The sequence below is a fragment of the Kwoniella pini genome, chromosome 1 (genome assembly GCF_000512605.2).
Source record: "Kwoniella pini CBS 10737 chromosome 1, complete sequence".
Classification (NCBI taxonomy): Eukaryota; Fungi; Basidiomycota; class Tremellomycetes; order Tremellales; family Cryptococcaceae; genus Kwoniella; species Kwoniella pini.
Window position 1 is genome coordinate 2,517,276 of NC_091716.1, and position 25,450 is coordinate 2,542,725.

The 25,450-nt window shown below is 41.3% G+C and overlaps 12 protein-coding genes across 12 annotated transcripts; 8 read left to right on the forward strand and 4 right to left on the reverse strand.

Moving 5' to 3' along the window:
* Positions 1–13: 13 nt before the first annotated feature.
* I206_100959 (uncharacterized protein) lies at positions 14–1,600 on the reverse strand (the record flags this gene model as incomplete). Its single annotated transcript, XM_019152147.1, has 3 exons — positions 14–337; positions 465–1,311; positions 1,377–1,600. 3 exons carry the CDS (start codon positions 1,598–1,600, stop codon positions 14–16), a joined length of 1,395 nt encoding a protein of 464 aa, XP_019014285.1.
* Positions 1,601–2,115: 515 nt separating this feature from the next.
* Positions 2,116–2,914, forward strand: I206_100960 (40S ribosomal protein uS8; the record flags this gene model as incomplete). The annotated part of the gene is made up of 4 exons (XM_019152146.1): positions 2,116–2,148; positions 2,237–2,336; positions 2,603–2,725; positions 2,778–2,914. 4 exons carry the CDS (start codon positions 2,116–2,118, stop codon positions 2,912–2,914), a joined length of 393 nt encoding a protein of 130 aa, XP_019014284.1.
* Positions 2,915–3,518: 604 nt separating this feature from the next.
* Positions 3,519–4,268, forward strand: I206_100961 (uncharacterized protein; the record flags this gene model as incomplete). Its single annotated transcript, XM_019152145.1, has 1 exon — positions 3,519–4,268. The coding sequence occupies one exon, from the start codon at positions 3,519–3,521 to the stop codon at positions 4,266–4,268; it is 750 nt and encodes a 249-aa protein (XP_019014283.1).
* Positions 4,269–4,414: 146 nt separating this feature from the next.
* On the reverse strand, positions 4,415–4,856 carry I206_100962 (uncharacterized protein; the record flags this gene model as incomplete). The annotated part of the gene is made up of 4 exons (XM_070202303.1): positions 4,415–4,451; positions 4,522–4,537; positions 4,614–4,700; positions 4,763–4,856. 4 exons carry the CDS (start codon positions 4,854–4,856, stop codon positions 4,415–4,417), a joined length of 234 nt encoding a protein of 77 aa, XP_070058404.1.
* Positions 4,857–5,578: 722 nt separating this feature from the next.
* On the forward strand, positions 5,579–6,893 carry I206_100963 (uncharacterized protein; the record flags this gene model as incomplete). The annotated part of the gene is made up of 5 exons (XM_019152143.1): positions 5,579–5,709; positions 5,771–5,855; positions 5,935–6,056; positions 6,111–6,308; positions 6,500–6,893. The coding sequence occupies 5 exons, from the start codon at positions 5,579–5,581 to the stop codon at positions 6,891–6,893; spliced, it is 930 nt and encodes a 309-aa protein (XP_019014281.1).
* A 1,157-nt stretch (positions 6,894–8,050) lies between these two features.
* On the forward strand, positions 8,051–10,767 carry I206_100964 (uncharacterized protein; the record flags this gene model as incomplete). Its single annotated transcript, XM_070202304.1, has 11 exons — positions 8,051–8,721; positions 8,791–8,836; positions 8,896–8,984; positions 9,047–9,067; positions 9,131–9,162; positions 9,218–9,446; positions 9,510–9,996; positions 10,057–10,225; positions 10,294–10,547; positions 10,607–10,687; positions 10,741–10,767. The coding sequence occupies 11 exons, from the start codon at positions 8,051–8,053 to the stop codon at positions 10,765–10,767; spliced, it is 2,106 nt and encodes a 701-aa protein (XP_070058405.1).
* A 517-nt stretch (positions 10,768–11,284) lies between these two features.
* On the forward strand, positions 11,285–11,806 carry I206_100965 (uncharacterized protein; the record flags this gene model as incomplete). The annotated part of the gene is made up of 4 exons (XM_019152141.2): positions 11,285–11,334; positions 11,386–11,488; positions 11,552–11,722; positions 11,786–11,806. 4 exons carry the CDS (start codon positions 11,285–11,287, stop codon positions 11,804–11,806), a joined length of 345 nt encoding a protein of 114 aa, XP_019014279.2.
* Positions 11,807–12,492: 686 nt separating this feature from the next.
* On the forward strand, positions 12,493–15,007 carry I206_100966 (uncharacterized protein; the record flags this gene model as incomplete). Its single annotated transcript, XM_019152140.1, has 4 exons — positions 12,493–14,144; positions 14,195–14,291; positions 14,353–14,633; positions 14,695–15,007. 4 exons carry the CDS (start codon positions 12,493–12,495, stop codon positions 15,005–15,007), a joined length of 2,343 nt encoding a protein of 780 aa, XP_019014278.1.
* A 1,070-nt stretch (positions 15,008–16,077) lies between these two features.
* Positions 16,078–17,902, forward strand: I206_100967 (uncharacterized protein; the record flags this gene model as incomplete). The annotated part of the gene is made up of 4 exons (XM_019152139.1): positions 16,078–16,088; positions 16,159–16,471; positions 16,530–16,694; positions 16,757–17,902. The coding sequence occupies 4 exons, from the start codon at positions 16,078–16,080 to the stop codon at positions 17,900–17,902; spliced, it is 1,635 nt and encodes a 544-aa protein (XP_019014277.1).
* A 413-nt stretch (positions 17,903–18,315) lies between these two features.
* Positions 18,316–19,548, reverse strand: I206_100968 (uncharacterized protein; the record flags this gene model as incomplete). Its single annotated transcript, XM_019152138.1, has 3 exons — positions 18,316–18,997; positions 19,053–19,381; positions 19,429–19,548. The coding sequence occupies 3 exons, from the start codon at positions 19,546–19,548 to the stop codon at positions 18,316–18,318; spliced, it is 1,131 nt and encodes a 376-aa protein (XP_019014276.1).
* Positions 19,549–19,985: 437 nt separating this feature from the next.
* I206_100969 (uncharacterized protein) lies at positions 19,986–23,420 on the forward strand (the record flags this gene model as incomplete). Its single annotated transcript, XM_019152137.1, has 5 exons — positions 19,986–20,156; positions 20,225–20,335; positions 20,403–20,482; positions 20,556–22,027; positions 22,075–23,420. The coding sequence occupies 5 exons, from the start codon at positions 19,986–19,988 to the stop codon at positions 23,418–23,420; spliced, it is 3,180 nt and encodes a 1,059-aa protein (XP_019014275.1).
* Positions 23,421–23,755: 335 nt separating this feature from the next.
* On the reverse strand, positions 23,756–24,907 carry I206_100970 (uncharacterized protein; the record flags this gene model as incomplete). The annotated part of the gene is made up of 4 exons (XM_070202305.1): positions 23,756–24,012; positions 24,070–24,519; positions 24,614–24,732; positions 24,795–24,907. 4 exons carry the CDS (start codon positions 24,905–24,907, stop codon positions 23,756–23,758), a joined length of 939 nt encoding a protein of 312 aa, XP_070058406.1.
* Positions 24,908–25,450: the final 543 nt, after the last annotated feature.

A 25,450-nucleotide genomic window follows, 5' to 3' on the forward strand; every position in this document is an offset into this window, starting at 1 on the left:
TTGACCCAACACATCATCGTTTTTTCGCTTTCTCGTTCGCTTCCTTCTTCTTCAACTTAGCTTCGACCCTTTTCTTCCTGACTTCCTCCAATCTTTTCGCTTTCCTAGCAGCATTGTCAACAGGTATTTTAGTCTTGATCCCTTTGATATGGAGATCGGCATAGTGTACACCAGGTATAAGAGGTTTACTTTTCTGAGTGGTAGCGATGTTATTCGAGTTTGAGTTGTGAATATTGAGTGAAGATGTAGGGATAGGAAGTGTGATTGAATGTCTGGGTGGATGTAAAACGCTTTTTGGTAAGAGGTTTCGAATCAACGATACTGACGGATGAGAGCCCTGCGGTTGAGACACGAGAAACAGTCAGAAAGCTATGCAAACGGATAATTGGATAGAGAGAACCGATGTGACGAAGAGGAGCGATAAATGAAGAAAAGAATTACACTGGCAACCGGCAGAGACTTACTCTTATACCAAGACAGGCTACTCTACGCAATCCCACCAATTCTGTTATTTCCTTTTCCACCGCTCCAAGGGGTACAACTCGTACTTCTTCCATTGCTTCTCCTATGACGTCTTCCACTTCACTAGATTTCAAACGTGTTCTGCATATTTTGCTCAAGTGCTGATGTTGATATACCAACGCATTATATGTGGCGCAGTACTGAGGTATTGGCGATACTAAAGACTGTGGATTGATCGACAGCAAAGGTACAATGATGTATTCCAGAATTTTGATGTCATTCTGACTATTGGTCTCACTTTTCTTCACTTCCTCAGGCTCAGGTGAAGATGAAGGTGATCTAGGTGCAGTTGGTAATAAGTGACTTTTCTGATTTGATTTGATCAACGTCGATGTGATCTTTCCGTTCAAAGCATCTCCCATTATCATCAACCTCATTCTTAAAGATGAGATTTGCGATTCCAGAGTTTTCAAAACTTCATTGATTCCCAAAACCATGTGAGAAAGAATTTCAGGTTTCAAAGGTCTGTCTATTTCTCTTGCTGTGTCCACTTCAAGACGGGATCTTTTGGTAGCCGGCTCAGGTGGTGAAGGACCGGATGTTCGTTTCTTTCCCACTTCTGAGTGTTCCTCCGTATCCTTATCACCTTCCGAAGCTTCTAAGTTTTCCGTACTATCCACAATATTGCTTTTTTCTGCGTTGTCCGATTTCCGTAAAATCCGCCTTCGAGAGCGCTTTTCTCGTTGATGACATCTTGCTCTAGATACGTGATAATCGGCTATATTCGAGGGTATGAGCTCTTTCAAAGCATGTAAAGTGGCGTTTTGCAAATGTCTTGGTATGTTTGGCCTATTATTTTGTACATAAGTCAGCTCAACCGGTTCCCAAAACACATATAACCTTTTGAAACATACCAAGAAACAGTCAAAGGACTCGCCAAAACAGCTTTGACAACCTCTTTACTCATTCCAGCTCTATCTACTTGTTCTTGCCCTGCATTGTTCACATTGGACTTCGCCTTGTCCTTTTTTGATTGAGCTCGAATGGTTTTACCGGAATCGACTGCGACCGTCTTGACTGCTTGTGATTTGGGTTTCGAAGGTCCGGCCGTAGCGTTTTTAGCTGTAGCTAAAGACATTTTAATGGCCTCTCGTTAATTCAGTCAGTTCATTGACAGAATGTTGGTTGAGCTGTCTCCTGAACGGCCGGTCTTGTTTACTGAATGATGGGTGAACTTGACAATATAGAGCAAAATAGTACAATAACATTAACTTTCTGAACTTGGCTCAAGGCCGGCTAATCAGCACGTGTCTTTCGCGTGTTTATACGATTCCTTGTAACCAGTACTAGTGCCACATCGGGAATTTATCTTTTTGGAACACGAAACTCCGGGACTTCATGGTGAATCTTGCCAAATTACACTTTGTCGCTACATGCATACGACCGAATTTCAACATTAATCAAAAAAGAAACGCTTATTTGTTATTATTCTAACCTCCAAAAAAAAAGCCCTTTTGCTCACCGAATACTCTATACGGCTGTCTAAGTAAGGACACACCCGCACTGAGTTAGCAAAAGCCCTTTTCAGCTTATATAAATCCCTTCTTTCTCAACAGAAAAACCAAACAAAAAAAAACCTAAAATCAATTCAAAATGGTTCGAGCTTCAGTTTTAAACGATGCCCTTGTACGTGGATCCTTCTTTGGAATTTTTAGTTAAAATAGATATAAAGGAAGGATGAGGAAATGCTGATTTGTTTGGGTATAATTAATAGAACAACATCGTCAATGCCGAAAGACGAGGAAAGAGACAAGTTCTCATCAGACCTTCTTCCAAGGTAGTCATCAAGGTGCTTTCCGTTATGCAAAAACACGGTGAGTTTATACCTTTCTTATTAACCATTCTATCATTTTACCCGGAGTATAACTGCCTCCACACGCTCTTCCTACCGAGGCGAGGCTTTAAGTCTCCGGAATATCAATCATTCTTTCTTCATACTTGTTTGACGAATGTGAGATTCGAGGCCGCACGGCCAGGATCAAGAAGCATTCGTTATATAATTTGGAGAGGTGGACATCAATTCAAAGTGCGGCTACGATACAATAGATTGCTAATCTGATTCATGTTTTTCTCAATTCAGGTTACATTGGTGAATTCGAGATCATCGATGACCACCGAGGTGGAAAAGTTGTCATTCAACTTAACGGTCGATTGAACAAATGTGGTGTTATCTCCCCAAGATTCAACATCGCTGTCGACGCCAGTAAGTGTTATCCTGATATATTGATAATTACAAAGCTTACCACAGTTTGAAGTCGAACAATGGGTTGCCCTCCTTCTCCCTGCCAGATCTTTCGGTAAAATCATCCTTACCACCTCTGCCGGTATCATGGACCACCAAGAAGCTAGAAACAAGCACGTTGGTGGAAAGATTCTTGCTTTCGTTTACTAAGGGAGAGATGTTTTATGCATTTGAGGTTTTAGGGTATCAGTGTAGTTCAGGTTGCAACGATCGCTTTGAGAAAGATGTGTTTATTCATTTGGGTACACTCATTACTAAGGTCAATCCTTGATTAACACAGATGGAATCACCAAGGCAAGCTTGGGCTCGAATCTGAGTTCCGGAGGTTGTAATTCTAGACTCACCTTTTCCTGGTCAATATACTGACATATATAGACTGTACTTTCACATCAAATTTTCTTCTCAGTCTTGGATCATAACAACCAAAGAGCGAAGGCCTCGATCATGGAGTTCAAACTTCTTGCTTCTAAGCAAAGTCATTTGTCGAAATTAGGTATTTCCAAGTTTAGGAGTCGAGTCGAAAAAATCAACAATCCTTTCATTCTATGAGTCATCCTTGAGTCTGGACTCGGGAAGCGTCATTACACAAAGCAAGTACATTATGCGTTACAGATTGGTTCTGCATTATTGAAATGCCGTTCTATTCGCTGAGCTACATATATAGCGCTGGACTTGTTGATATATATATCTGAGTATTCATTCACAAATCCCTTTTAAATCATTAATCTGTCACTCAAATTTAGTGCTATATAATATGAGTGAAGACAAATACCTTAGGCTAGAACCATTTGATCGTTCAAGGTCATCGCCTAATGGTAAACCATTAACTCCTACCTCTTCAGCATTTTCATCATGGATCCCAGGACCTCTGAGAGAGAAGGTATCAAATCTTAGTCTGAGTGATACCATCAACAAGGGTACAGATATCTTCAAAGCTGTAACAAAGTCTGAAGCTGTCACGTCAGCTACAACATTTGTCAATGAGACTTTGTTGGCCGCTTCTGCTACTTCAGACCCGTCCAAGTCTTATAACGGAACTTTTCGCTCAGAAGGTGAAATCGATTTACTTAATCCACATACCAATTCACTCGTAAATTTGATGAAACCCTTTGATGTCAAAAGAAAAACCTTTGGCGATTCCTTGGGAGTTGGAGATAATCATTGGCAAGCTTACGCATTAAATACGAGCAATTGTACATACAAAACCAAGTCGCAAGCCTTAAGGTTCACTGACAAAGCTATACCAGAAAAGTTATTATATTCGAAATGTACATGCGGTGATTCCATGGTTGATACAGAGGTAAAGGGGGAGGTTTTGAGCTATTTGAAAGGTGAAAAGTGGTTTTACAGTAGATTCGATAGTCAAGGTAGAAGACAATTCCTCAAAATGGGACATGAAAAACACAGGGACGGATTTGGCGATGATAGTTCTGCTTTGGTCGATCAAGATGGTTTCGAAACAGTTCAAGCTGAAGGAGCAAGCTATGGAGATTCTGAGAGATAGAAGGCGGTATAGATGGAACCATTTGGTGTAATTGAGAATTCTATATGGAAAGGCAATACATTCGTAAATTAGAGCTACAGTGTCGTGTATATAGTACCGAGGATCTTATAACATAGTAGTGTACATATGATGTATGTTATGATGCTTTAACAGCATGGAATAGGAATGATGCAAATATCACATCTACAGAAAAGTTGAATTATCAGCTTCACATATGTTTGCGACTGAACAAAATGACAGTGATTGTGCTCACCTGCAAGGAAGGATAGCTATCAAGCGCAGTCAGAATGCAAGAGTTAGTCAAGTTATAGTAATAATGTCCAGACTTGACGATATACTACTCACGAAGACCACATAAATGACCTGGACATCCACCTCTTAATCGCAAAGGCTCTTGTTGATTGCTCACTTGTGTATTCGCTGATGTTGCATCTGTTAAGAACGACTATCAACATCTCTGCGTTCTACAGCCATATTGAGAAGTGTCAACATACTCATCATAGTCTTAGCAGCAGGTTGTTTCGCGACGTATGGTTGCTCGATAGATGGTTGAGCCTGAAGTGTAGGTGCAGTGGCGTGGTAAGACATGTTGACTGGTTATTTGTGAATAGATGAGATGGACGGACAGTAACAGAGATTTACGATTGGCAATTGAATAGTTGATAAGAGTGTTCTCAGATGAATAAAATAGTTGATTTGATTATTTAGTCCTTATCAGAATGCATCTTTCCTCTTTAACGATGGTCTCAAAATAACTTTTAAGACACACAGCATGTAACATTCACTGATGCGCAGACTGGAAAATTCAGTTACCGAATAATGATGGTCATGACGTCAACTAACTAAGTTAATGCGAAAAAACATGTCAATTCTTTAGGCGAGTCAAAAAATATCACATTCACATTCGCGAGCCTAAATTTTAGATTAATCCGAAGTCATGGAATATCGCAAAAATGTCGAAATGTCGAAAAGATCATCATTATTTTAACAAACCTCGAATTTCTCAAAAAGCACTTACAATTTACATACAGATACTTCATTTGTTATTCAGCTGTGCTTGGACTAATCACAACCTAAAATCAGACTTGCCAATTTGAATTTCCGATCAGAATAGAAACGCACATCCAACCAAAACAGCAAACCCTTCGACCGAAGCTCGACAATCTTTTCTACAGTCACCTTGCACCTTCAACTAGAGACGAGTTTCCCTTACTTCCTGAGTTCTCATTTAACCTTTCGTTCTGCTCTGTCACCAAGTGTCGCAATTCCCGGACTACATTACATATCATACTAAAATCCGATATCTTATAATGGCCCAAGGAAACGTACCTACCAAACGTACTACATCCTTATCAGGTTCAGCAAGATTATCATTAAGTGTAGGAAAATCAGCTCAAAATACTTCTAACACAGCTTCTGGTAGACACCCATTACGGCAAGAGTGAGCTCTTCTCATATATGCTACACAAATTGTTGCTTACATCGCTTAACAATCAATGTAGCTGGTCAATATCCTATGTCCATCGACCGCCAGGCGCTAAGGTAGAATATGAGAAAGAGATTAGGAAAGTAGCGACTTTCGGATCCGTAAGTCATCATTGCTCTTGTTCTTAGCGAACCTTCCGGCGGGCAGACCTTTGTTAACAGATCAAACTAAACAAAACAGATTGAATCGTTTCTTCATCTTTATTCTCACATAACACCGCCAAATGAATTACCACCCGTAACGGATATTTTAGTGTTTGTGAGTAGGATAGGAAGACCTGGAGTATGGGAGGAGATGAGGGAGTAAGTTTCGTCTAATGAATACCAAAAACTGTAAAGCTGACATGTTGATGTCAGCGGTGGGAAGTTCACTATTCGATTAGTACACCCTATCACACCTCTCTTGTTCGAAAACCTCCTTTTAGCACTTATAGGGGATCAATTTGATGAATCGGATAATGTTGTAGGATGCGTGTTGAGCGTGAGGCAAACTGAGGATATTCTGAGTGTATGGGTGGAGGAGGAAAGCGATAGCGTTAGAAGCGGGGCATTAAAGTGAGTCTATGGCATAATCAGTTATCCAGGGCTGGAGGCGACGGGGACTACGCCTCAAAGATGGGGTGTGGAGAGTCGAAGAGTGTAGGAAGTGGCGGTCTGGAAGATAGTGAAGCGAGGAGTGTGACTTCTACGGCAGTGGAGCAAAAAAAGCATTCAAGGCGGGCGCTGACTACTCGTTTTAACTACAGGGAGAAAATCCTTACTTTACTCAGCCTACCATCTACGACAAGCTGCGAATACCGAGCCAACAGAATATTCCTGGAAGCGACTTCAAAACCAGCTTTCAACAATGTCAACCCTATCAATGCAATCAACGAACATCAAAATGAACATCATAGTAACAATAATAATCATCATCAACAACATCCAAGACAACATCATTCGCATCATAATTACATACATGACAAACATAATGTCGACAGGTCAGATCGAGGTGAACGTGGGGAACGACCGGAAAGAGAAAGGGGAGAAAGGAATCATTGGAGTGGAACAGGTGGATTTAGGGAAAATAGACGAAATCAACCGGGAGGAGGGGTTGTAGGTGGAGAGAGGGAAAAAAGAGAATCTGCATGGGGATCATAGCATTCAATACATGCTATGAAAATGATATAACGCGAAAGTGATCTCCCAAAGGGGTTCTGAAAAGAAATGTAGAGATAAATGATCGCCTTTAGCGGCGATAATTGTGGCTAGATATTGGTGCCCTTCGTACTGACTTTAGATCGCATATCCAACTTACGGAAACCCTTTGAAACGTTCAACAATGGCCAAGATGGTATGGAAGGGAGACACTTCAGACAATGGTGCGAGAGCTACACTGTCTTAGCGCGAGTGAGTTGATTGCTTGATCTGGCTTGTTTGTGTGAGGAATTCGATAACCACATGGACACACACAGACAACACTATCACACACAATTGACATCTCCACTAGCATCTCTCACATTTTGATTACGACTTAAATCTTGGCGCAATCCAAAGCTCAATATCATACTGAGACCTGTTAAAATGATCTCGCCATCCGATCTCCGAGAATCTAAATTGGACTCCTTGAAAAAAACGTTACAGATGATTTCAGGAACGATAAAATTGTGTACATGATAAAGGACAGGACCTTATACACCAATTTAGATCCAATTATCCCCTTGACTATCAATATTTTGTCGACAATGCTTGGCGATTGTCATCTTTTCTCTGCAAATCGACACTTGATACAATACTCTAAAATATTACCCTTGTAGTTGATCATTTCAAAATAGGACATACACTTACGAAAAGGAGCCGGACTTTGCGCAATTGGAAATTGACTCTTTGACCTCGGTTCCTCGGTTTCAATCAGTTATAGATAACGCCATCCACACAAAGAATAAACCGAGATAATGGTATCTGACTATGAATTGATCGTTAATTATCAAAAATTGAGGAACGCTCTTTTACTTTTACTTTCACTTGTCCTTTCTGAGGTCTAGATTCAGATTCAGATTTAAGATTGATTTACTAAATGATGATCTGCAAGATAAGGGAGATACGAAGGGGCAGTTTGTATATATATCAATAGGTGATATTAAGATGAAATTGAAATCAATCGTTAATCCCACCCTTTCCAAATACCTTTCAATTCACCACACCGAATCATTACTTCATTGAAGCATTTAGAGAGCTTATTGATATCCATAAGTCTTAGGCTCGTTGCTCACCAAGCGTACTTATCATATTGCAGGCCAATAAAGTAAAAGTTCAATATGACCAACACTTCTACTACTAGCTCAACCTTGGTAGGCAGAGCAGCTTGGGGTGGAGTTGATGCTGAACATCCTTTCGAAATTCTTTCTAATCCTCATGAAGAACCACCTATATTCATTCTTATTCTAGCTTTAATCTTATTTGGATTTTTCATCTTATTTAATATTCCAAAATTAGTAATTAGATGGATATCAAATAAAAATGGTGGAGAACTTTTTAATGGAATTAAATTATCTTCAAAATTACCTAGTCCTTCACCTAATGTTGTAAATGGTTATGGAATTGCTTTGGCTCAAACTCCAATTACACCTAAATCAAGATCTAGAGCTTCAACTTTTGTTGAAAAATATGGACCAGGATCTGGCGCTGGCGCTGGAGCTGGAGCTGGAGCTGGAGCTGGAGCTGAATCTCCGATTTATCCTTCTCCAATATATCAAACTCCAACTACAGCTACTCCTTTAAGAAGTTTTAATACATATCCTTCTCCTTCTTCTGAAAGGCTAATTCGTAAATCAAACCCTCCTAAACATTTTCCATCAATTACTTCTATTTTACCTGGAGGAAGTTGGATTGATACTACTGTACCATACATCGGTTATACTATTGGCCAAATCTTTTTATGCTCTATATGGGCCGCATTGACTGCTTTAGGCTTGTTCTACAATAACGAGTAAGTCATCTAACATCGTTTTGTAGGCATCATATAGATTGATTAATAATGAATTGTGAATCCTCGTAGCATTGTCAAAGCACCTGTTAGATCAGGCTTCGTGGCTACCAATCAAGTGAATCTGAGGTTTTGTTCGATGGGCGAAAATAATACTGACTGATTTTTCCATATCAGCTTCCAGTCGTGTTTTTACTTGCTGGTAAAGTGAATTGGATTGGATATTTGGTTGGTAAAGGATATGAAAAATTGAATTTTCTCCATCGGTTAGTCTATCCTTGTTTTCACTGTACCGACGAATGCTGTTGAGCAACCAAGTAATTCGCAGTTTCGTTGGAAGGTGTATCTTGTAGGTTCGCAATCTTGTTTCATTCTCACTACATATGCGAAACTGATCGGGACATATGCACAGTATCGCAGCGACTTTTCACGCTGGAGGATACCGTATGTTTTATCTTCCCATTGATACGCTGGACATGAGCTGACTGAATGAATACAGTCGCCAAATGGCTGCACAAGGGCGGGATCGCTCATGTCTCCGAAGCATCTCAGACACCATTTATTATGGCTGGTATAGTAGCTTGGGCAGCTTTCGCCTTTATTGGCTTGACATCAATTCCAATCGTTCGAAAGAGAATGTACGGGCTATTTTGGATTTCTCATTGGATTGGCTTCGTCACTGCTGTTATCGCTTTAAGTTTCCATAAACCATATACCGGTTTATTCGCGTAAGTCTGTTTTGAACTTTGGAAAAATAAGCCTCAGACTGCTTACCCTTAAAGCTGGTCTAGTACAATCTGCATGCTACTCTATGCCAAAGATCTAATTCTTCGACTTTTGTTCAAGACTCATATTGTTCCTGCTAAAATTATCGCTCTACCTGCCCCGACCTCTGATCCTTCTTCAGGCTCAATTCAAATTGTTTTACCACTCAGATCAGGATGGAGAGCAGGACAACATGTATTCATTAGAATTCCAGCTATGCAAGAAATGGGTGGTATGGCATGGTTAGAAAATCATCCATTTACAATTAGTTCAGCAGAAGGAGGAGAATTGATATTGATTATCAAAAAATCAGGTGGTTGGACAAGGGATTTATACGATTTCGCTTCTAAAGGTGGAATACTTCAACTTGGTCTTCAAGGAAATATCAAGAGAAACGAAAGTATGGATAAAATTGATTTCGCAAAAGAAGATGATAAGCGTGATTTACAACAATTAGAATCAGTTGAAGAGGTTTTAGGAAGAAATTGTAAGGTTTTAGTAGAGGGTCCTTATGTAAGTCCAGTTTATCTTATAAAGTTTGGGTCGCGCTGATAGAATTGGTTTAAATGATAGGGTGGACCTTGTTCCACAATCTTTTCAAGCTACTCTGGTATTATGCTTATCGCAGGAGGTAGTGGGATATCCTATGCTTTAGGCATGTTCGAAGATGTGATTAAGAAAGCTGAAGAAGGTCATTTACGAGCAAGTACTGTTCATCTGGTACGGACCGTTAAAAGCTATGGTGAGTTCTTTTCTCTTATATCAACACGACGCATCTCATAGCTAAATACAACATTATGGGATCAAAAGAACATGCTGTACCCCTCATCAACCATTTGGCAGATCTTCACACCAGAGCATACGAAACTTCCTTTAAACCTCAAATAACTATATATATCTCAAGATCTCTTCGAAAAGAATCGGTCATACAAGGAAATATACAATTTATTACTCAACGACCTGATTTGCCAACTGTAGTAAGAGAAGGAGTGTACAGAACCAGGAGAGATAATCTGAGCAATGCGGGTAGTGGTAAATACGGTTTGATTGTCGGCGTCTGCGGAGTAAGTCTTCTGTGAATCACTCGAAAGCTTTTCAGCTGATATACGAGCGTGATATGTAGCCTAGAAGGTTAATAGATGGTGCTAATTTGGCAAGCAGAAGTATACCCAGTAAAGACAGAAAGGATATTGGCGGCGTCACAGTACGTTTCCCATCTGCATTAATTCCTAGACATTAGTAACACCTCTTAAATAGGTACACAACGAAACATTCGGATGGTAGATAATCGGATGGTAGCGTAATGGAGCATTGACGAAGCCTTCAATCGAGAAGTCAGACGGGCTTTATTAGGAAGTAATACGTCTTCTCATTTAAATACATGATAGTTTACATCAATGCCTGGAGCTATGTACACAATCATATGCAGAATTTGGGATCCTGATATTACCACGCCGTTCCGTTGATTGCTCATCTTCTGACAATTTAGAAGGCGGCCTTTGGTAAAGGACCGAAATATCGATAAAGGTACTCCGGTTCTGAATTTTGAGGAATTAATCCATGTTTCACGAAGGACAAAGGAGTACGCATATATTGAAAGACGCTCGCAGTCGTTCTGAGTATCGTAGATCTGTACAGTATGGCTTCGATACAAATTTCGCATTCTATCTTCGATGTGTCATCCAAGCAAGTTGAAGAAACAATCATACTGACAAATTAGTCAGGCATAAATTACCGCCAAGAGTGAGTCAACGATATTTCGCTTCATGTGCGATCGACTGAGAATTTTGAGCCAGTGCCTATGAATATCGCTCCTCACCAGATCCATCATCCATATGTTAATCCCCAAGAGTTAGTTTACGTTCGTCTCGAATCCGGTGTACGCTGAACAGTAGAATCTAGAATCCCTTTTCCAACTATGACACTCCCTGGAGGAGGTAGATTAGGAATTTTTCCAGCTGTCAAAACTCGTTTCGTTGGTCCAAATGTAGGATATGGTGCAGGAGTGAGTCTTGACTTACTTTTTTTCCTAGTGGATTCAGCTCATTATTCTCATTTCTCATTCCAGCTCATGGGAATGCCTCACCCATTGGGTACACCACTTGCATGGGGTGTAGGTACAGGGATAGATAATACTGCTGCTTCTTGGAGAAGATATTATGGTTTAGGTGGAATGTTAACTGGATATCCGTTACATGGTAGGATTCCTGGTAAGCCTGGTGTAGGTGGTTATTGGGGAGTGAGTCAGATTCATAACGTGGATGGTAGCGTACTATCACATGCTGATTTACTTTTCTTTAAGGGCTGGAGTATGCGTGACTAGGTTGTAAAGGTTCAGCTGTTCTCGCTGCGATATTCCGAATGCATAGTTATCCGCTTTATCCTGATGATGACTAATCGCAATCGCAGTACCAGGGGATCACAAACTTGGTTAATTTACTCCGAGACCAGGTCCCACATTCACCTGAATTAAAGCCCTCCCTGCTAGAAGGTACTTATTACCAAGGAACAAGGGACAGTCAACCAGTATTTACTGGCAGATTACGAGGATCTGCTTTGACTAAACCGTCCGTGCACGTATATTCGGTGATGATCGACGACAGAGACAGGTACTTGCGATACCGTTTATCAATCACCGATCATTTGCGATATACCCTTCTGAGTATTTCGCCTCAGTGAATTAAGGGATTACTTCTGGCACTTTAGGACAATTAAGGCTTCAGTCGTAAGACGGGGAGAAAACTTCGGTAATAGCTTTTACAAATAGTTCAGGAACATCACCCTTTTATTCTCGGCGTCACAGGCTACTTTTACGGATCCTGGGCTAGATTTTGGAACATGACGTTAGCAGAGAAAGAATATAGGTGAGAAATGTTATTGTATACGAGTGCAGATGGTTGGAGTAAATTTAACGAATGTATCTTGATAAATTTCGCTCAAAATTGATCCATATCAGCTTACAATCACTCGTTCAACACATTATAGACAGAGAGACTGAAAAAATAGAAGATGGCACCTATCGCTCCATTGCGACCGCAAAATACGCACCGCACTTCTAGCGGTACTTCGCAGTCGTCTTCTTTTCGTTCATTATTCACTCAGACAAATAGCAAGCTACCTGAACAACCTACACCTAAAATCGAAGATAATAGGATATTACCTGTCAAAGATTTCCCTCCTCAAGCTGAAAGACGGAGATCATCTCAACCTGATTTAGATATAAATACTGAAGAAGTGCCTGTCTCACAAAATTCCCTTGCAGCGGCAACAACAACACCTATTCCTTCTAGATCGACTTCACTCAATCATCAAAGATCACATTCTTTGAGAAGAAAACCTGTACCACCTTTACTTTTGAACCTAGATGCAGAAGAGAGAGAACAATCTTTGCCTGCGGATCATCCATTCGCCGCTACACATCTTAGAACACATAGCAAGCATAACAGTGCTTCGAGTAGTCTGAGAAGTGGGTCCAATGGTAGAATAACTCCCGTACTTGACGTGTCGAATAGATTGGAAGGCAAGACTCCTCCTCCTCCACCAGGTAAAGCTACATTCACTGCCCCTCTGAGTCCAACAGCTCTATCCGATAAAAGTAATGGTGGAACGCCGCCGCCATCTCGTTCGAAAGCTTCTATTCCCTTATTTAGCGGTGATGAAACCGATGTTAAAGTTGTGAAGAAGAAAAATGTGAGACCAGACACAGCAGGAACATTTGGTGGAAGGCGATCAGTGGACAAAACGAGACCAACCTCAGCTATGGAGAGCAATAGAGGACAACTTAGAAGGCTGGACAAGGAAGATGCTCTCAATGCTCGTATGATCTCCCTTTCTCTCGACAGACCACTCCCTCCTACTCCCTCCGGCAGTCAAGATATGACAACTCAAGCTTCATATTCATCCTCGGGCGCGAAGCCACCGAAAATGAGAGGATCCGTGGATACAAATGCAACTTCATCTAGGAGTATAGACCTTTTAGGCATGTTACGTTCGGGACCTTCACGTCAATCACGCTCATCGTCCATGTCAGGCTCAGTATCTATGAGTAAGAATGGTGGATCTTCTGGATCAAAATTCAAATCAAACGTGTTTAGATGGGATAGTACAGAAAAAGTCATGAAATCTACTTCAGGTGAAGGTAAAAAACGTACCTCATTGGAAGAAGAAGAATTTAGCGTTGATCGTATACCATCAAAAAAGAATTTATGGGAAGCTGGAACTTGTTTTTTGAAAGATGAAAATGGTAATCTTAAATGTTTTGGAGATTTTTTCCCTAGATATCCTAATGATTCAAATACTTTTCATGATGATTATCAAAATAAAGGAAAATCAAAACAGACTGAATCACCACTTGCATCTCCGGCGATGGAAAAATCAGCTACTTATTCTGGAGCAGGTAGTATCAAAAGTCAAGAAGCAAGTGGATCAAAAATTTTAAAGACAGTGGTTTTTTTTATTAGACATTTCTGGTGCGGACAATGTCAAGATTACACTTTCGCCTCATTATCCCTTCTCGATCCTGTTGCATTGGAAAAAGCTGGAATAAGAGTAATTATAATATCAAATGGTAGTTGGAAGATTATCAAGGCGTATAAGAGGTTGTTCAATTGTCCGTTCCCGATATATGTGGATGGTCCTAGAAGGTTATACCAGCTATTAGGGTGAGTACGACCTCCCACTGTCCCAGCTGCCTAGCTAATCCTGAACGCAGAATGACCAAGATGACGAACGATTTCGGACCCATGTTCAAGGGTCGTGCCGCTTATCATCAACGCGCTGTGCCAGGACAACTAATACATGGTCTAGGCGTAAGTCTATCGGCCGGTCATTGACTGGACTATTCCAGCTGCTAATCATTTGATACTGTAGAATGCCTTTTTCCGTATGCCACTCGCCAGTCCCGGTACACTCACTCAACTTGGTGGAGAATTCATTCTATCACCAGGATGGAATTGTGAATTCGCTCATCGAATGACTAATACTTCAGATCATATGGAAGCTCCAGACGTTTTACGAGCGGCAGGTTGCGCATATCCCACAAAGTCCGATATCATTCAATTGGAATTGGCGGATTCGCAAAAAGCCGAATTAGAAAAGCTAGAAAAGGAAATGAAAGAATGGCAAGAGAATCGAGCTGCTGAATTGGAAAGGTAGGTTTTCAAATGTAACTTCAGAAAGTTGTCTTACATGTTTAAGCTAATGTATATATAGGATTCGACAAAAGAAAGCCAGTAGACGTGGTATTGCGTATATCCCACCGTTAGATCTTAGCGAGCCCAATGGGGATGCCTCCGGCACTTTCGAGCAGGATATGAATCAAGCTTTAGAAGCTAGGGCTCATACCCCTGTCGAGCTGTTCAGCAAGCTGAGTGGGGAAGAAAAGCCTTCGGAAATAGATGCGAGATTAGAAGAGGTTTTACAGGAGCATGAAATCCGGGAGAAAGAGAAGCTGGCGGCTGGCGAGTTGATGTTGGCTCGGGGTAAAGGCGATTTAGAGGTACAACTAGTACAAGGACAAGCTTGATTACCCTTGATGTGTTTCTGATGCATTCGCAGAGATACAGAATCGGCCCGTTTATGATACGCGCGGCCTTTTTTCAAATTGATATTACGGGCCGCATCCTTATTTAGACCATAACCTGAACGATCAGTGAGCCTTCCAGTAGCAGTCAAACCTGAAACTGCATCAGTCAATTACGTGGGTCCCAAAACGGATCCCAAAAGAGGGAATCATCACCTTCATGGCGGCATGGAAATAACACGTCCAGCTGACCAATCCTCCGTGAAAACGTTGAAAAGTCGAGCGTGTATTTCTTGAGTTGTGCCGAAGAAAGAAATGCGCTGAGGGTAGTTAGTCCCCGACCCATGGCGGCCCGGTAAGAATGTGGAGGGGTGACGAGTATCAACGTTAAGACATTCTTTTCAGACCCCGCTTATTCATTTCTGTCCTACCGGGTGTCTTCATGATCGAGAAAGGGAAAAACTTTATTCAGTGAGACTTGGGAGAGAGTTATTTGCGGACCGTTAAGGGTTTCTGTGGAGTACGTACCTGATACAAGACCTATTGTACCTAAATTGGGACTCTTGGTGTCATGTGGTACATCTCTTTTTCACGAAGTTGACTCTCCCATTCCTCCTTCTTCTGGAACTTAATGCTTGCTTAATGAACATCAATAGCTCTGGTCTAGCCCGTTTTTGTGCAAAGGCGCGAAGTATTGGTACAACCCCCGGTTCTCTCGGCATTGCAGTTCATATATTTCATATGTCTAAATAGCGATGTCTATCGTTTGCAGCTCGGATATTATGCCTTCATGACGATCAAAATCGCCTGAAACTTTCCCCCACATAGCTTAACAGCACTTGGACCCCCTGCGGTCCGTCGGCCCGTGGGGGTGGAGGAGGTCATACTGTTTGGACCTGTCAACTGCTTTTTTCGATCAAGCCTGTCCTTTGGGAGAAAACAACATATAAGATCGCGATTCAAACATCCTTTTTCGCCCAACTCTCCATAATCCACTCTTTTGTGTGAATAAGCTATTGATTATTAACAAGCGCAACTATTTATAAGTAGATAAGAGGAATTTATCTTTCACAATGGCTCTAGGGTAAGTGGCAATCAATTATCAGATCTTTTTTCGTTTCAGATTATTAATGCGCTTGATTGCCCATTTACAGAGTTACCAGTGAACGACGCCACGATGCTCAAGAAGCTTCCTTCGCCCCAGATACACATCGACCATGGCACGCTCATTCTAGAGCCTACTGTTTAGCAGCTGTTGGTTTCATGGGTATTTTCCTCTTCGGATACGATACCGGTTTAGGTGGAGGTGTTATTGCTCTCCCTTCTTTCGCCAAAGATTTCCATATCTCTGGCTCCAAAACACACATTGCCCAGCTTCAAGGTAACATCGTCGCCATTTTACAAGGTGGTGCCTTTTTCGGTGCTATTGGTGGTGCCCCTCTTGAAGACTACTTGGGTAGAAAATGGGTGAGTACAGCAAGTGGCGATTCGCACCTGAGGCCTCACTAATTTAGTATATATGTAGTCTTTGATGGTCGGATGCTGGATCTTCATCCTCGGTGCTATCTTACAAGTTGTTGCCTCTTCATCCCTTGGTCTTGTATACGGAGGTCGATTCGTCGCTGGTTTCGGTGTTGGTCTTATGTCCATGGTCTGCCCTACTTATGCTTCCGAAATCGCTCCCAAGGAGGTAAGTCATCTTCATGGCGTACCGCACTCTTCCAGAGAATTACCGCTGATTGTTATGGTTAGATTCGAGGTCGAATCACTGGTATGTTCCAAGTCGTAGTCGTCATTGGTGTCGCCTTCTCTTACTGGATCAACTACGGTGTCACATTCATGAACCCTGATCGAGGTGCTATCCAATGGCGAATTCCCATCGGTTTCCAACTTGTTCCCGTTGGATTCATGGTTATGCTTTTGCCTATCTTGAAAGAATCTCCTCGATGGTTGGCCACCAAACATAAGGACGAACTTGCTCTTAAAAACCTTGCTTGGATCAGAAAATTACCTGCTTCAGACCCTGCCGTTCAATTCGAATTCGCCGAAATCATCGCTGCTATTAGAGAAGAGGAAGCTGCTACATCAGGTGCTTCTTGGAGAGAAATCGGTGCCAAGGGTAACCCTATTCGATTTGTAATCGCCTTTGTTATCTTCACTCTTCAACAATGGTCAGGTCAAAATTCCATTTCTTACTACGCACCTTCAATTTTCCAATCGATTGGTCTCAAGGGTGCCAAGACTGGTCTTCTAGCTTCAGGTGTATATGGTATCGTCAAGATTGTCGCCACTTCTCTTTTCATCATCTTCGGTGTTGACAGATTTGGTAGAAAGAAGCCTCTTCTTACCGGTATTGCTCTTATGAGTTTATTCCTTTGGATCGTTGGAGCTATCTTCAACACTCACTTGCCTAATCCCAATGCCACAACGGTCGCTCCAGCTTCAATCGGTATGGCCGTCTGTATTTACCTCTTCGTCATTCCTTATTGTTTCTCAGTTGGTCCTCTCCCATGGGTTATCTGTTCCGAAATCTTCAATAACAGAACTCGACACTTTGGTCTTATGACTGCCGCTGCAACTCAATGGGCTTGGAACTTTGGAGTAACAAAAGCAACTCCTCTTATGGTTATCAAAATGCCTAAAGGTGGTATCTTCTTCTTCTTTGCCGCTATCAACATGATTTCATTCACCCTTGCTTTCCTCTTCTTACCTGAAACTTCTGGTACTTCTCTCGAAGCTATGGATATCATTTTCGGTGCCGTTACCAAAGAAGAAAGAGAAGCTGAAATTGCTAAAAGAGCTGCTATGATGGAAAAGGCTTTCGATGACGAGGAGAAAGGTGTAACTTCTCACCATGAAATCCACGATCACGATCAACGAGCAGAAATTAAAGCTTAAATCTAGACGACATATGTGTTGTCTACTTAACGCTATGGAAACTTGGGTTGATATTTGTTCGTGTCGATATTATAATGAATATTTTTACTTCTTTCTATACTTTCACACCAAATGGTATTCATAAATTTGCTTATATTGCAAAATTCGAATATGTATAATATCTATGCATTTATGCATTCGGAATTACTCGTACAACGAAGTAGAAGTTTGTTCTTGATATTCAGCATTTCAATTCATTATTAGCGTAGCTGCTTTGCGAGTTGTACTACTTAGTTTATCCGATTCTGCGTTACCTGCTTATCCACAAATTTTGCCTGCAACCGCTCCCTCATTCCGCCCCGCCGTGCCTACTCACGCATGCTATTCCTATAATGCTTGCTCCTTACTCCATCTTTGAGCTTGACTGGCCATGATCATTCGGGATTCCCGAAAGCTGGTGGATCCTTCCTCCTACTCTTATTTCTTTTCCTTTTATATGGTTTCTGCGTAACCCTTTTCCCAATGTTTGATGTAGATTGCTGATCATGTTGTGGTATTTCGTCTAAAGTTTCAGACAACTTGGCAAAAGTCATTTCCCAATCTGTCTCTTTGATCCAAGTTTGAGCCCAACCTGAACCTCCACCACCACCTTGACCATATTTCAATTTCTTCCCAGGTCTATCATTCGACTTATTTAAGAAATTATCTCCTAATAAATCAATTTGTAATCTCGGACAAATCTTCAAAAACCCTTCCAGATCATCTGAGCCTTTCATCGGGGAATAAGCTGGCAAGTGAATTCTAAATAAAGATCCTGATTTAGGTATAACTTTAACTTTACTTTCATGCGATGTTACTAAACGAAAAGTTGAATATGTTTCTTCTATTATTATACCCTTTTGACCGATTAAAGAAGGGTTTTTTGCAGAAGTAATCTGAATTTTCATACCTGTCAAATCGGCTTTTGAGATTTTCGAAAGTAAAACATCTGAATTGATAGTTGTTTCGCTTCCAGGCGTTGGTAAAGGTTGATTGGGATCAGGTAATTTCGGTAAGCTTAACAGTTGAAAAAGGTATCGGGTATGTAGATGGTTCAGTGGAATTAACGAGTCATAGCTGTCAAAAAGTTGATCAGCTTAGTATGATGAAATGAAACCAACATTCCACTCACTTTATACGTAAACCTTTTCCCATAATCCCACCTAGCCTACTCCTGACTTTCCTCATTCCGCTGAGACCTAAATCTTTCCGCTTGGTTTCACTCATGCGATGTTCATTCCTGGCCTTTTCCCTTTCGCTTGGGTATCCTCTATTCCGTTTCTTACCCTTGACCAGAGGTGAGATAGTACTACTCGAGATTGGGATGGTAGTAGAGGAAGATGGATCGGAAGTTTGTAGAGTTTTGCCTGATAATCTCGATGAATAAGTTGATGGGTCCAGCGATAATAGTGAGGGCAAATTGGGAATTTCGCTCGAAGGGATGAGTGGTAAGATTGGTCTCTGAAAAGTATATTAGCATCCTGTGAGGAATTTTGAGAAACACCCACTTTGACTTGAGTGGAAATCGGTCGATAAGCATCAATTGGCTGAACCGAGCCTGAACCGGCCGCAGAAGGCGCAGGGGAAGACATCCTGCTTGAAGAGCCAGCCGATGAGATAGCGGGCATCTTGAGTGTTGAATCCTCCTTCTTCCTCAGCTGCTTATGATACTCGAGGTTCAATCAGAGGTGCTGATCTCGGAGTGCTTGATGTGAACGACTGGGTGTAATAACATATATGTGAAAAGGAGTGAAGACAGGAAGTTCCAAAATAATCAACTACGCTTAAACTTTTAGCCCGTGATCTGTGCGGGGCCACGAATTCCCAATACACAAAGAATAAAAACACAAATGACACAAACCATTCTTATTAACATTCACTTTGATCATATTGTCAATTTCATTACCACCATCGATTGACACTCTCGCGAGTCTAGGAACTTGTTGTGTAGGACTTAGAAAGCGGTGTGTCGAGGAGCTGATAAAATCTTCGTTGACGATAGAAGAGGTAATCTCCCCAATCACAATTACCTTCACTATCCTTTGCACGCAATAATCTTACGGTCATGTCGAGACCGAATATATCTTATCCCACACCAATACCTGGACCGTCGACATACGATCAATCATCAACCAACATGAGCTTAGATCCTAGTCCAATAGGCCGGGAAACAGGTGGCCAAGGAAGTATCGCAGATCGACCGCCTAGGAGGACAAGTGGGAGTAGTAAATCAACAGTAAGTGCTATACACCACAAAGGGGTATTTTCCAGAGACTCGGTGCTGATGACCTTCGATACATTAAGGGACAGTACACTTCTGCCCTAGACTCATCTATTACTCGACTGCTGGTAACCACTAAACAACTCTTACATGGCCTGGAGCAGTGGTCGCAATCGTTAATATCAGAGACAGATGTAAGTGTATCCAACACGGGCCCGTCATAATGGATGGGAACACTCATTCAGTATTCATCGTACTCAGGTAAGCGATATTTACGTCAGGCTGGGTAATGGGTTCGAGGTGTGTATACAGGCATTTCACCGAGCTGGGATCCCGACGCAGTGAGTGAAACAAACCAAATCCCTTTACCTTTTCCGTTAATGAACTTCATTAACCTTCTGGCTGTTTCAATAGGGAGCTCGACGCCATACCTCAAGATTTACGAGGATGTTTAGAACAGTGTTTGTCCTATGACCAGAACCACGAGACTTTAGAAGTCTATTTGCCTGAGATCCGTCAAATCATATACAATCTCCTCCATGGCCTAAAACAAAAACAGGCAGCCTACAAGAGATTGCTGCAAGACCGCCAAGCCGGTCCACCGGTACCGCCCGATGCTCGTCAACAACGTAAGCCCTCGAAAGGAGAAGCTATCCCTCCTCCCGAGGTTGATCCTAGAATGACCCACAAGTCAGGTGGATCGACAAGTTCGACCAGCCCAGCATCCCAGCATTCCAATTTACCTTCCACCAAAGTACCTTCATCATCCGCCCTTGCTGAGAGAAATCACAACAGGACAGGGTTGCCCAGTAGACCTGCTCCCCCTGACGCATTCCGCCCTCCGCGCATCAGGCCGGAACAACCTAATCAACCCAAACGATCCCTCTCCCCTTCACCTATACCGCAAGAACCAGTACGACACCAGCTTGTAGATCAGCCTGTACCATTTCCACCGCCAACCATACAAGTTCAAAATCTTCCCACGAAACCACCTAGACCGGATAGATTCAGCAGAGATAGTTATTCCTCCCAACGCCCTGTGTCCCGCTTTTCGGCAGATTCAGATCTCACCAATGGCTCGCCGATAAAGTCTCCTCCGACTAGGTCGCCTGCAAAGATGTTGGAGCAAATCCCGCCCAGCGATGCAGAACCTCCTGAGCTACCGCCCTCTATCACCCCCTCTCTCCCCATTCTTAATCTTCCAGCCGCTCTTGACCCACCTCAGCCAAGCCCTGACAGCTTACCAGATGTTCCTCCGGAGACTCGCGCCACCCTGGCAGCCCTGCAACGATCCGATGCGCTGGAACGTAGGGCATCTAAGAGGTTCTCAAGTTATACTTTTCACAAGATGCTGCCGGGATCGCCAGGAAAGAAAGGTGGGATCAGTTCTCCCCAACGACCCACACGAAGAGCAGACAGGCCACCACCGATGCCTGCTTTACCAGAAGCAATGACTAATGCCGCTCTACACAAAGCGGTCGGAGCAGAGTCCTTAGCGCCCGATTCGGTGACGAATGGGGATTCGTCTGCTAGACCCACAACTCCGACATCCGACGATCAATCCGACCGATCAGTGAGAATAGTCAAAACTCCAGAACTTGATGATATAAACCAACATGCCACGCCTCGGCCTCGATCATCCGTCTCAGCTCCAAGCAATGTCAGTCTCTTCCTACAAATAGGCCGACAAGTCAAGAAAGCTGTAGTCGACCTGCCCGTCACCCTCTCAAATCTTAGATTATTATTCATGGAGAGGTTTGAATACGACCCTGGTATGGAAGATTTCCCGGATGTCTACATCAGGGATAATAGGACAGGTGTCCAATTTGAGCTGGAAGACATGGACGAGTTGAAGGATGGCTGTGTTTTGAGCCTGAATATCGAGCGTGAGTCAACCAGTTCCCATTTACCTCAATGCTGACACTCCCTGTAGCCCTTGACCAAGTGAAACAACACTTCGACACGACTTTTGCAAGCCTCATGCAAGAGATCAAAGATATGAAATCAGCCATTGACCAGACTCGTCGACACTCAATGACTCCCTCCCCATCCCTCCTTGCCGTATCACCTTCCACTCAGATGTCCCGTCCGTCCACTCTAGTCAGAAAAGCATCTTCTGATACGGTCGCGCCTTCTTCCGCCAATACAGCAGTACCACCTGTTCCTTTGCCAGGGTCTCACATAAAGCTGTCTCCAGAGAAAGAGGCGGAACTCCAGAAACAGCATGAAGAACTGCAATCTCTCCGTCGAGATCTTGCTGTGATGCGTCAGATTCACGTAGACTTCCTGACCGAAACAAAAGAGTCGTTTACAAAACTTCGAACGCAAAATTCGGCCATGCGAGATGTGGTGAAGACCAAGATGGGCGGTAATAGAGCTTTACTCGACACTTCGAAGGCGAAATTAGAAAGTCAATGTCAGGATACGATTCAATCAGTCGAGGATGTGTCGGATCTAATTGATAAAGCAAGAGAAGATGCAAGTAAGAGATATGTAATTCCATCGAAATCTCAAATGGTAACTATCACAAATGATTTAGATAAAGCTAAAAAATTGGTAGATCAATTAAGTTCGGATGTACAATTAGCTGATCCAATGTGGAGAGCCACTTGGCAAATTGAATTACATAGAGTAATGGAAGAACAAAAATTATTATCTTATCAAATTAAATTATGTACAGATTTAAAAAAAGACTTAGAAGATGTTGGAATTATATTTGGAAATGTAAAAGATTTTGTTTCACAAAGAACTATTAATGGTGGTGGAAGAGTTTTTTCTAATAATAACAGTAGTGGTAGTGGTAAAACAACATTTATAAAACCTTTAATTACATTACCAATAGATTCAGAAGGTGGTACATCAGGTGAAGGAGGAGGAATTGATAATTTATTATTAGAAATTAGAACAAAAGAAATTGGAAATCCAAATTCAAGATTAAAAGCAATTGAAGAACAACAAAAACAACGTGAAAAAGAAAAATTAAATAAAATTGATGAATTTCAACAAGAATTAAAATTAGGTGGTAAAAAATTAAAAAAAACAGGTGGAACTGAAGAAGCTGAAAGAATTCGTCAAAGAAAAAATGAATTAACTTTAAAGAAAATGATGAATAATAATAATAATAATAATGGAAATGGTGAACAAAATATTATTGGTATTTTATCTCCACAAAATACAGGTCAATCAAATAATAATAGTAATAAAATTATTCCACAAAGAACAGGATCTAATTCTATTGATAAACTTAATCCACAATTTACTGGAAATAGTATTTCATAAAGTTTAAGTCCAAATTTAACTGGAAGTTCAGGTAAAAGGTCAATTTTAAATGATGATTAAATTAGCATTGCATAACATAACATAGCATAAATGTATATACATAATCATGACATATGAAAATAATTTATAATGAATGATTTGAATGAATATGATGATTTGAAATAATTCTTGACTAATGGTTAATACAATATGTACATTGTCAAATCTCACAAGATTGTCCATAAATGACCAACATTTAAATTTCCTACTTATTTTCCACTCCACTAAGCAAAGTTAATAATTTTGAACGGGATTTAATCTACACCTCGAAGATTCAGGTACAGACTAAATGCACCTTATCCTTGTGCTTCAACACTTGCTAAAGCTTTTTCAACTTCTCTCATAGCTTTTTCAGCACTAATACTTTCTCTTCGTCCATTTCCATTTGTAATTCTAGATCTAGTTTTCAATCCTTGAGTAGCAGATGGATCAAGAATAACTATATTTGGTTCACCATCAGATTCACTTGTTGATCTTGAAGCACTAATAGAAGTTTCATTATGAGTTGGTAATTTATTTGCAGAATTTGATGCAAAATTTAAAACACCACCACCTCCACCATTAAAAGGATTTGAATTTCCTACTCCACTAAGACCACCACCACCAACACCGAAAGAACCACTAAGTCTATTATTCCAAGAAGAAGAAGCTGATCCTGTTCTATGATGTCCACCTACAATACTACCACCAATTGTACCACCTCCAATTCTTTGAGGAGCAGTTAATCCTCTAACATGTCCTATACCACCACCACCACCACCACCACCGTTTAATGAATTTGAAATTGATTGACCTTGATTAATAGAAATTGATCCTGATTTATTAAGTGGATTCGTAACTGACATTGCTCTAGAATGAACTTGAGGAGCAGCAGGATCTGTATTAGTTGGAAATGGAAATGAAATTGATCCATTCATTGTTGAACCAGCTGATCTATGACCTAGTGATCGAGCTGCAAGTGATTGAATGATTTGAGCAGCATCAGGTCGATCGTATGGTTTGATCAAACCGGAAAATTGTGGTGGACGATGAAGAAGTAAAGAGAGGTATGCACGTTTGGCTGATAACCATAAAAGTAAGCTCAAAATTATTCATGTCAAACCAAGATTATATGATATTTTGGATCTGGAATTATAAGAAATTGACTGACTTACCTACTGATGCATCGGCGAAAACAACTAAAGCGTTGACATCATCTAACCACTTAATCCTGTATCCGCCTTTCTCGGATTCCCATTCTTTGAATAGGTTTTGAAGGTCTCTTGTTTTCAGACTATAGCATGAGTCAGTATCAACGTGATTGTGGAATAGCAGAGCAATGCAATGATAACTCACTCTGATGAGAAATTTGCCAAGTGCAGAATACGTGTGACAGCAGCTGATAATTGAACTGTGGAGGAGGACGAAGGAGCGGCGAGGAGAGTCCCGTTGGGTAAAGAAATGGACATTTTGTGAAATTATGGCTTTAAGATTGTTTTGAAATGTTATGTGATTCCAGTATATGAGACTGATGAAAATACTGTGTAGTATGATATCAGAAGAGATTGTCTATAATCGTCGTTACTTGTTGATCTGATTTGATACAGTATTGGACTAGGTTAAAGGAAGGGGGTATTGTCGTTTGTGAATATCGAAAGAGTCGTTGCTTTTTTGGCTGACGTGAATGAAAGTATTTATGAAGGCGTGTCAAACGACCGTGAGTAAAGTATGTAATGATATGGTATGTATATGTATATATATGCTACGAATATGCTAATGAGATATGCAGGAAACACGATATGATAATGATGATAAAGATAATGAGGAAGTAGATGAATGATGATGAATGCTAAGCTGAAGTGGCCACCAATCCTTGTTTCATCTGTTCATTCATTATAACTTGGTAAGGTATTAGCTCATTTAACCGGTGAACCGTGCATCAAGAATATCAAGAATCAAGATAAACTACGCGTCTTTACTTTGAAATGGATATGCCACACTCGGACTTGACC